We start from the raw sequence: 10,116 nt of genomic DNA on the forward strand, positions 1-10,116 counted from the left end.
GCTTTGAATGTGCCACTTACGCTCTACAGGGGTTGTCACTCTACAGCTGTTGACGAAAAGATAATTGAAATATAATTAAAAAATAAGAGAGAACAATGGGAGAATGTTTCAAATAGATAAAATTTTGTATTCCTTGCAGTAAGAATGGAGCATGAGATGTTCATCCAAGTTTAGCACCATATCCTTGGCTATGTTCACATGCATTAAGAAGAGGATGGGATCTAGGAGGGTCTCCAAAATAAAGTTTCGAAGGCCCTCCTAGAATGCCTTTCCAAAATGACTTTCTTAAACTACCAAATAAAGAGGCCCTCCTACACCAGCCAACCATTGTCGGTCACTTTGAAAGCAAGAACAAGACCTTTCCAATGGTTTTTTAGTTTCTTGCTTGGTTCTAGTCACTTTGTGCACATCTTTGCATGAAAGAAGCATTGTTACCCAGTCATTCACACAAAAAGACATGGGTTTTCAAATACCATCCTCTCTAATATGAAAGTCACAAAAAGTTTCCGACATGTAGAAGACGCCATAGAAACTCAAGGATCATAGAAGAAAATGAAAATACAATGACGAAAAAAATAAAAGCTCTCACAAAATAGAGGAAATGCGAAAAAAGTAGACGTTTGAAAAACGTAGGTGATTTGTCATTAATGACCTTGTTTTCAAAGTCTTTAAAGAGAGATTTTGTATCTTCTAACAATGATTTTGTGAAATATAAAATAGAACAGAAGGTAGACTCCAAATTTAATTGGCTTAATCGTTGAAATCACCTAAATATGACATTTTCAATCAAGTGACTAACACATGTAACCGATTTCCACCAAAATAGGATCATCAAGACCCAAGATAGAGGAGACAAGAGTACCATACTTTCGCATACGTGTCAAATGACTATTGGACTATTCTTTAATCCTTAGATTTACAAACAACCCTATTCTAACCATTTTTTGTCCTAATGTTACGAACTAGAGGTCACCCTTCCTGACAAACATGAAAATCTAAATACTTGTATTGTAGCATATATAGTGTTTGTATCTTAACTTGGAGAAAGTTTGTAATATTTAATGAGAAAATGCTTCTTGCAAACGAAGTACAAGTATTGAACCTAGGTCTTTACACACCCACACATCCACCTTTACTAGGTTATGATCTGATACCACTGACAAGGATTTTAATCATATTGAACCTGGATCTTTACACACCCACACATCCACATTAACCACTAGGTTGTGATCCCAATGCCACTAAGTGGATATTGGGCTTATCATTAAAGAGACTACTAAAGGTTTGCGTGTGTTGAAATGGCACCAAATCAAACTATTAATAGCTAAGAGTGCCTCAAAGGTAAAGCTCGACATAAAAATCATGTTTGTGAACAAAGAGTACTTATTTTCCTTGGGGTTTCTTTTACCTTGAAATCCTACGCTTAGGCCTACTTAAGTTCCAAAATGCTTCTTTACCCCTTCATAATAAGAGTATCCTATCCTTCGGAGTATCTTGTGGTTGTTCGGATATTTTTCCTTATGATCTCATTGTAAATCTTTCAAGGTTTTTCCCGTATTTCTTATATATGGACCTTTGATTGACTTTTTATGTAACGCCAAGGGTCACAAGCCCCACCTTTTGCTCAAGAGAAGTTGTTCCAAAATGCTGCAAGCATGTCTTTGAGAAGCCGGCCCAATCCACGCAATTCCAATGCAAGAACCACAAAATTTTAAGTATGTCTCATTTTAACATTGATTTTATTCACTTGTTTTGAGGTTAGGAACTCCAAAAAACTAAAATTGGGAATTTATTAAAATGGTACATAGATGGATAGGTCGACTGCACCACAATATGTTTCATGAACTTGTTTAATGTGAGAGGCTTGCAGAACTGTTAGCATAGTGAGACTTTTTGTCCCTTTGCAATCTGCTTGTCATGAAATAAACCTAACCTCACTTCATGACTCAATCAGCTTTTGGCGGACGCACCGCTTTCCAATACCTTCACACAAAAAGCATCAACAGCAAGACTTCGATGATGTCCATAACATCAATCCTCACATTCTACAACAATGTAGATGCTGTGCTGCCTTTTAGCACACTTTTGTAGTAATGTAGTTGCTTTGCTGCCTATAATCCCCACAGATTGTAGTGGTGTATATGCTCTGCTTACTGCAATTTTAACCGTCCTCCCAATCAATGTCGTCATCATCCCCGCCATCATCCTCCTGTCGATTAGTACCAGCTTGCTCATGTGTTTCTGGGTTGTTAGTTCCAAGACCACTTTCTTGAGTTGAAACACCTTCATCAAAAGTATCTTGCATAGAAAAAAATCAGGAGCACAGTGATTAGGTTGGAGCTTACCAAACTGAAAGAGCAGTGTGACCCTCTCCACTTTTGTACATTCCACTAGAGTTCTAAAATTTGAGTAGAGACATACCAGCTTCCTCCCATTCAACATCCTCATCGTCTTCTTCTCTCTTGGACTTCATGCCCACCTCACAATCTGATGCTGCAATGGCGTCACTGTTGCCCAAAGAGCCAGTCATGGCATCTTGTTGCCTTTGCATCAAAGCAGCATAATATGCCTTTGCATACTCTTCCTGCCAAAAAAACCACAAAATAAGATTTGCATTCCCGGAGCTTTGTGAAAAAATGTTCTCTGGCCACCTGTAACTTCCTTTGCTTTGCTTCCTTGTCGTCCTCAAGCACCTTTGAATCTATACTTGCTGCAGTGGCTGCCAAGCCATCTGCGAGTTTCTGGTCTTCAGACTTTACCTCTGGCTTAACATCACCGCGTTGCTCCGCAGTTAAGTTCATTCCATCTCGAATCATCCATGGGGGCAGTACTTTCATGGGCCCCCCAGCTACGTTCTCTTTGGTATCTTCCTCTTTGCTTTCGGCACCCGCGAGAGATACTTCGACCTACACGCTCCATGTGCCGCAATCAGGAAGAGGACTCACAACAGACTTAATAGAAGTGTACAGAACGAAAAATCTGACCTTCGTTTCACCCACAAAAGGCATGGGAGTTCCTGAATGTCCTTGTGCATGGGATGCCTTCGGTAAGTTAGCGATAGCTTCACCATTAGGAGCTAACCTTCCTGCAGCTATGGCTCGGGCCTCCCAGGCAAGAAGATTACCATAATCAGGTGGCGTCAAGTCCTTCACTTTGTTTAGTTGATCCATTAAAGGTTTTAGCTGCTTCTGCAAGATGGAGAAAAGATGAAGAACATAGTTCCTTGATTTGACCTATCATGCCAATTTTTGAAACAAAGCTCAGCCTCTATTTACCTCTAGTCTTTCATAGAGATCTTTAAGTTTCTCTCGTCTTCGCCGTCTAGCATTATCTTCTCCGTCACCAAGTTCCTCAGCGGCAAGCTTGTCACTTTCTGCAACAAGCTCGGCATTGCAGTTCTCGCAGTGAAAATTCTCATCAAGAGGGCTGACAAGACGCATTGCATCAAGGGCCGAGTACCTTCATATGAGAAGCACCTCATTTGAAGAACATTTGTTACTGGAATAAGCAAAAGATAGGCAAGTCTAGAAAACTTGCTTAGAAAACTTGCCTCCTTGCACAATTGCTGTTTGGACACAGATAATGCTGGACAGTGTTTCTGTCCTCCAGTTCATCTTTGATCTTCTTTTTTGCTCTATGTATTCTGTACCTTACAATGTCATACACCTGGAGAATCCACAACAATATCGGTCCTTGTGTTCACAAGCAGCCAAATACTAAAAAACGATAATTGCCTGGGCATAATCCAAGCAACAATACGAATGTGTGTGGAGTTTTTGCTTCTCCTCTCCCTCCCGTTGATTCATTGATCCATCATTGGTTGCTGCAATTGCTGCATTATAAGCTTTTACTCCTTTGGCCGTCTGAAACAGTTTGAAACCGTGCTTTAGAGAATCCCTTCTCTAAAATTGTTAAGTTTGGTCTTCCCAACTTTGACACCAAGGAAAAACAAACCTCTCTAGTTTAGCCTCTTCCTAACAGGTTACTACTCCACAAATATCATGCACAATCATCTAAAAATTGGAATTGAACCAACCACTGTCAGCCAATCAACAAGATTCCCATATTTCACGAAAGCACCTGATTAATTGTTAGAACATAGCGAAAAAATTCACCCACAATGTCCCCGCCAGGTTCCTTGCCAAAATTCATAGCACACCTTGGAAATCCCTATTCTACAAAACATCTTGGGCTTTGTGATTCTGTATGCATGGTAACATTGGAAAGCAATCGACAAGGTGGAACTACATTGAGGTTATTGTCTGGATCAAAAAATTCACCTCCCGACGATGTTCTCGAACAATCAATGCTTCTTCCTCTAAAGTACGTAGAGTTCGCCTTAACTGTTTTGGATGCAGCCGTAAATTCTTTGCCAAATCATCCTCCTTAACCCACTGTCGCCTGTCAGTAACTGCTGTTAGATGATCATCTGGTGATAAACCAGTATCAAGGTTGCTAGGCACAAAAATGGTACCAAAAACACTTTTTTTAAAAAATATTTCACAACAATAGCAAGAAAAAAAGAGAAACGGTGTAAATATGGATATAGATATTCATGGTAAAACTTGCGAGTATGTGGCTACTAGTAGTGTAATGTATACATTATGGCCATTTGAAGACTGGAAGTCCAAATGGGACGAGAATTGACTACTTGGGTTCTTGTCAATTTAGTCTCACTAGTCACCACTATGATGATCCAGCAACGGAGTTTGGTACAGATGGTATGGAACGGTATGGGTTGACCACCACTATGAGTATGGGATGCAACCTCGACCAGAATGTGAAGTTCTTGTGCAGATCCCTCTATGAGGCCAATTGAAACTCTCACCCTGCGACTTAACTACTGACACAAGAGGTTAGACTTGCAGGGTAATGGCAATATAAATTTGCTGCAATGTATGAACTCTATCAATAAAACTCGTTCCTCAACCATAACTTCTGTTAAGTCATAGTGACAGAACTGTTACAAAGAATCAAATAAGGGATACTGTAAGGATACAGACAAGTAACATCAAACCTGGTTAGCGCATCAAGAACCACCACTGCAATGCCTCGATTATCAAATTTTTCTGTTTTGGGTTTATTTGCTCCCTTTGCATTCATGTCATCATCATAGAATGCTCTTGCCACTAGCTTCACCAGCCTGCGAATATGATCACCTCAACGTTTTTGCAGATCTTCATGACGGAATCAGCCCTAGACTCAGCATTTCTAGTTTTTAGCAGTCAGTTTCCGCAATAGAACGCCCAAACCTCGCAGATCTCACCTTCTCGCAGCAGATCATCGCCGCACGGTCAGATCCCGCGAAGTTTGCAGATTCAGCCCGGCACGTCAACATCGTACCATCGTCATCGACATCGCCATCGATATGGAGTCAGAATTCAGCAGATAAAGATTTGCATATTTCAGCCATTAGCATTTTCAGATTTCAGCCCGTCTCGTCGTCATCCTCATCGTCGTCGACATCGTCGCCAAGTCCAAGCATTGTAGAGATTTGTGCAATCAATAGTAGACCGCTCTCGCCATAGAAAGTGGGGCTTTCAGAGGAGAGTTTTGACAACATTCTGGTGTCGTATTCTTCTCTCTCTATCTCTCAGTCTCATGCACCTTCATTCACAGTGATCACCACTTTGTTTGTGTCCATTGCACTCTCTCACTAAAGGAACGGAAGGCTCTCCCTTCCGTAAGTAAAAGGAGTCCTTGAGCACAGTTCGGAGTACTCATCTTGAGCAAAGTTCAACATTCACTTCCGCTGCACCTTACATTGGTATCAGAGCCTTGGAAGTGTTCTGTATCACTCAAGGAAAGAACCATAGAATTTATTTTTTTTTGTTGCGGTCGCATGTAACCCAAGACCTCTTGGGCGTGTCGATTCCTAATCGTGTTTTTGAAGAGTGACAAGAAACCCAAAAAATAAGGGCTTGTCCAGCCTCCCCTTGTGCCTCTTTTCATTATTTGAGAGCGGACCGTGCACTTAGCGGCTGGCCAATCGACTTGAGGTGGGAAAAAGCAACCTTGGTGTGAGCGCAAGGCCGACAAGGGGTGCGCCCGCGGAAAAGAGCAGAACTCGCGTGAAGAGAAGATCCTTCTCTAACACAGATTGCAAGCGAAAGAAGAACCTCAAGACCCTCAAGAACCGCAAGAACCTCAAGACCCTCAAGAACCCCAAGAACCAAGACCCACAAGAACCCAAGTTCCTCATGAACTTAAGAACCCAAAACCACAAGAACCCACAAGAATCCAAGACTTCAGTGGGTAGTTATCACCCGAAGAGGAATGGATACTTCGCATGGGGGTGATGAGCATAAGGGTGGTGAAGAAGAATTTTCCCCACAAGGAGGTTTTTCCAACCCTCCCTCCCCCTTCCCCATCTACGCCAAGGATTGCACTAACTCCTATGGAGGCTTTCAACAAGATGATGATGGACAGGAAGTTAGAAAGCGACGAAATAATGGCAGCCATAGAGCGTAAATACGAAGACAGAATGGCAGCCATAGCGCGTGAGCACGAAGAAAGAGAGGTAAAATTTGATCGCGAGAACAAAGCAAGAATACAAGAAATGTTGCGACTCTTTTCTCAAGTTCAGGCACAGATGCAAGAGATTCGGGAAAAGGAAACTCTCTCAGTCTCTTCTTCTCCAAAGCATGACACACAAGATTTGCATGATGTATTACATGATAATGATGAGCATGATGATTTGGATGATAAGGACAAGCATGATGATTTGCATGATGATCAAGATGTGATTTCTCACAAGCATGATGTGAAAGAGCACAAGAAAGATTGAGCATCAAGCATAGGTATTTCCATTGTGATTTGCCACAGTTGATTGATTTAGATCAGAAACACAAGATTCGATCTCATTGTTTGCGTGTGTGTGGTGAACGGGTTGGCACTCCGTCTATTTGTTCATCTGCATTGCATGCACAGTTTGTTCAAAAGACGAGATTTTTTCCAGTCACTTTACATGGAATGGGTATGTTCATGTTTTTGTGTTGGAAGTGGTTTCAGGAATTTTCAGCCTCGAAGATTCTTGAAGAAGGTAGACACATGACTATAGACGAAGTGGAAGCATTGAAGATGACACCGAAAAAAGCAAGCGTTGCAGACCTTTATGAAGTTCAAGTATCGCAGCCGACGAAGAGTCCTTCCCAGGATTCATCCAGACATTGTTGGCGATCTCCCTCGACGCCATACAATTCGGTACCAATACCTCACTTTGAAAAAGAGGGGATGTCACGTGACACATCCAACCCTATGTGTCCATGGACAAGCTACTTCATGACATGGGTTCAGTTCAGTCAGTCAAGTCTAGAATAGGAAGTGATCTAGCACTTTTGTGAGTCTGTTCGTAGACCGTGCATGTCCAGGCACTTAGATTAGATGCATATCCTCTGGTTGCACACAGCATGACTATCAGATTTCCATCAGAACCCATCAAGAGCATTTTTACACTGCATAGACCTATTTTTCCTATTTTTGACATTTTTCACTTATTCTTTTTAAGTTACTTTTGTTGGAAACTGGGTAGGGAAAATTCAGTAAGAATATATATAAGAAAACCCAGTGCTAGCATTCTACAGCAGAAGTGGCAACAGGGACTTCGGTTCAACAGGCACCTTCTCAGCAGGACCCAACAGGCCTAGCGTTTTTGCAACACAGCAGCAAGGACCTAGCGTTTTGCAACCACAGATTAACCCTTGGCGTTTTTGCATGGCAGATCAGCCCTAGCGATAGCAAATTCCCTAGCGACAGCAAATCAGCCCTAGCGTTAGCAGTTTCCTCAACAAAGACAGATTTCAGTCCCTAGCGTTTTTTGTTTGCAGATCAACCTCAGCGTTTTTGCAGATCTTCGTGACGGAATCAGCCCTAGACTCAGTGTTTCCACTTTTCAACAGTCAGTTTCCGCAGTAGAACCCCCAAACCTCGCAGATCTCACCTTCTCGCAGTAGATCATCGCCGCACGGTCAGATCCAGCAAAGTTGCAGATTCAACCCGGAAAACGCAGATTTCAGCATCTGCGTTTTCAGCGCGTCGACATCATACCGTCGTCATCGACATCGCCATCGATATGGAGTCAGAATCAGCAGATAAAGATTTGCATATTTCAGCCCTTAGCGTTTTCAGATTTCAGCCCGCCGTCTCACCGTCATCGACATCGTCGGTAAGTCCAAGCATTGTAGAGATTTGAGCAATCAATAGTAGACCGCTCTCGCCATAGAGAGTGAGGCCTTCAGAGGAGGGTTTTGACAAGATTCTGGTGTCGTATTCTTCTCTCTCTATCTCTCAGTCTCATGCACCTTCATTCACAGTGATCACCACTTTGTTTGTGTCCATTGCACTCTCTCACTAAAGGAACGAAAGGCTCTCCCTTCCGTAAGTAAAAGGAATCCTTGAGCACAGTTCGGAGCACACATCTTGAGCAAAGTTCAACATTCACTTCCGCTGCACCTTACATCTACACTACTCTTGATAAGCATATGAGCAAACACTCATAGCAATTTTAATTTTGCCAAAGCTTTCAAAAAAGGAACGAAACTTAGTCATATTGAATCCTAGCACTAAAGAAGAACATTGAATGAAAGGAGTGAAACCACCACAAAAGATAGTACACACACTAATCTAGGGTATATGCCTCATTAAGGGCTGGTAAATTCAAACATAAACATCCCACATGGTCTTCTATCTCAAAGCCTCTATGGTACTATTAATTCTCTTGTATAAGACCACTTGACCAAAAATCTCTCTCTCTCTCTCTCTCTCTCTCTCTCTCTCTCTCTCTCTCTCGTATAACCTTTCTATCATCCAAGTGTGGTAGATTAATTATGCCATTTTCCACTTGAATAATAGGTCTTGAGTTCAACCGTCGGATAGATCTTTAAGGTCTCTTGGGATAGTTTCCTACAACGTTTAAACAATCTTCTTCTCGGGGGTGTGTGTGGGTGTGCGCTAATAAAACGAGGAAAATGGTATAACCTTTCTATCACCCAAGTCTGGTAAATTGGTTATCTCTTGAATAACAGGTCTTGAGTTCAACTCTCCTCGTCGGATAGATCTTTAAGGTCTCTTGGGATAGTTTCCTACGATGTTAAAACAATCTTCTTCCTCTCTCTCTCTCTCTCTCTCTCTCTCTCTCTCTCTCTCTCTCGCACACACACACACACACACACAACCAGCACTATATAGCACATATCTAAAGTCTGATTGTGACCAAGAAATGTTGAATGTGGTGTAGTCTTCAGTACGGCGGGACGTAAAGGCAGGCACCAGAGTTGGTGTAGGAATGTATAAGACAAATTCAACCTTTTCGTTTGCTATCTCAATATCATCCAAGCAAAGAAGGAAACTGATGAAAAGACATTCTTCTACTCTCTCTCTCTCTCAGCACTGTATAAGACATACCTCAAGATTGATTGTGACCAAAAAATATTGAATGTGAGCATGGTCGGATGCCAAGGCATGCACTAGAGTTGGGGTATGAGTGTATAAGAGGGATTTAACTTTCTTGTTTGTCTCAATGTCATCCGAGCAAAGAAGGAAACTGCTGATCTGCTCCCGGACCGCCTACACTTCTAACCAAAAACAGTCGCCCTTCAGCAGGTGGGAAGGAGACCTCTCGTTGCCCAAAGGTCTATATTCTTTAGCTTCACAAATTTTAACTACTCCGAGCTCGCGCGACGCTCTCTGTTACCAAATTAAGGTTTTGAATGGCCACTTTCTCACATGAGCACACTCTCGCGTGTGAATGTCTCTATGCATCATGTATGCATGTAAGTATGTATGTATTTAAATATGTGTGTGTGTGTGTGTGTGTGTGTGTGTGTATCTTTATATATCTCCCCATGACACACATCAAAGTCTCTCTATCTCTTCCTTGTTGTCATCCTTCACCAACCTCAGTGCTCTCTCTCTCTCTCTCTCTCTCTCTCTCTCTCTCTCTCTCTCTCTCTCTCTCTCTCTCTCTCTCTCTCGCGCACGCACACATACATCGGACCTGATCACCAAATGCAGGAGCTACTAACATGTCTTAGAAATCTCTCGTAATTCTACTCTGCTTCAAGATCATTGTTTCAACTCTCTCTCTCTCTCTCTCTCTCTCTCTCTCTCTCTGTCTCT

At 42.1% G+C, this 10,116-nt stretch overlaps 1 protein-coding gene across 3 annotated transcripts; it reads right to left on the reverse strand.

Annotated features, from left to right (window-relative positions):
- Positions 1-1,766: 1,766 nt before the first annotated feature.
- Positions 1,767-9,746, reverse strand: LOC147455939 (uncharacterized). 3 transcript variants are annotated; one of them, XM_086514568.1, is made up of 9 exons: positions 9,403-9,746; positions 4,281-4,401; positions 3,735-3,863; positions 3,551-3,666; positions 3,276-3,459; positions 2,985-3,188; positions 2,760-2,906; positions 2,422-2,584; positions 1,767-2,298 (listed from the first exon to the last, which is right to left on the reverse strand). In XM_086514568.1, the coding sequence occupies exons 1-9, from the start codon at positions 9,459-9,461 to the stop codon at positions 2,162-2,164; spliced, it is 1,260 nt and encodes a 419-aa protein (XP_086370694.1). In that variant the 5' UTR covers positions 9,462-9,746; the 3' UTR covers positions 1,767-2,161. The 3 variants fall into 3 exon arrangements, with proteins under 3 accessions (XP_086370694.1, XP_086370693.1, XP_086370695.1); XM_086514567.1 differs by having other exon boundaries at positions 2,652-2,906; positions 9,403-9,743; XM_086514569.1 differs by lacking the exon at positions 3,735-3,863 and having other exon boundaries at positions 2,652-2,906; positions 9,403-9,741.
- Positions 9,747-10,116: the final 370 nt, after the last annotated feature.

The sequence above is a fragment of the Adiantum capillus-veneris genome, chromosome 6 (assembly GCF_014529385.1).
Source record: "Adiantum capillus-veneris isolate H3 chromosome 6, ASM1452938v2, whole genome shotgun sequence".
In the NCBI taxonomy this organism is placed as follows: Eukaryota; Viridiplantae; Streptophyta; class Polypodiopsida; order Polypodiales; family Pteridaceae; genus Adiantum; species Adiantum capillus-veneris.

Coding starts and splice junctions, on each gene's coding strand:
- LOC147455939 (XM_086514567.1), bottom strand. CDS start 9,461: ATGCCTTGGCATCCGACCATGCTCACATTCAATATTTTTTGGTCACAA. Junction 4,402..9,402: donor TGGTCACAATCAATCTTGAG/GTATGTCTTATA, acceptor AGTTACTGACAG/GCGACAGTGGGTTAAGGAGG. Junction 2,299..2,421: donor TGTTGAATGGGAGGAAGCTG/GTATGTCTCTAC, acceptor TTTCTATGCAAG/ATACTTTTGATGAAGGTGTT.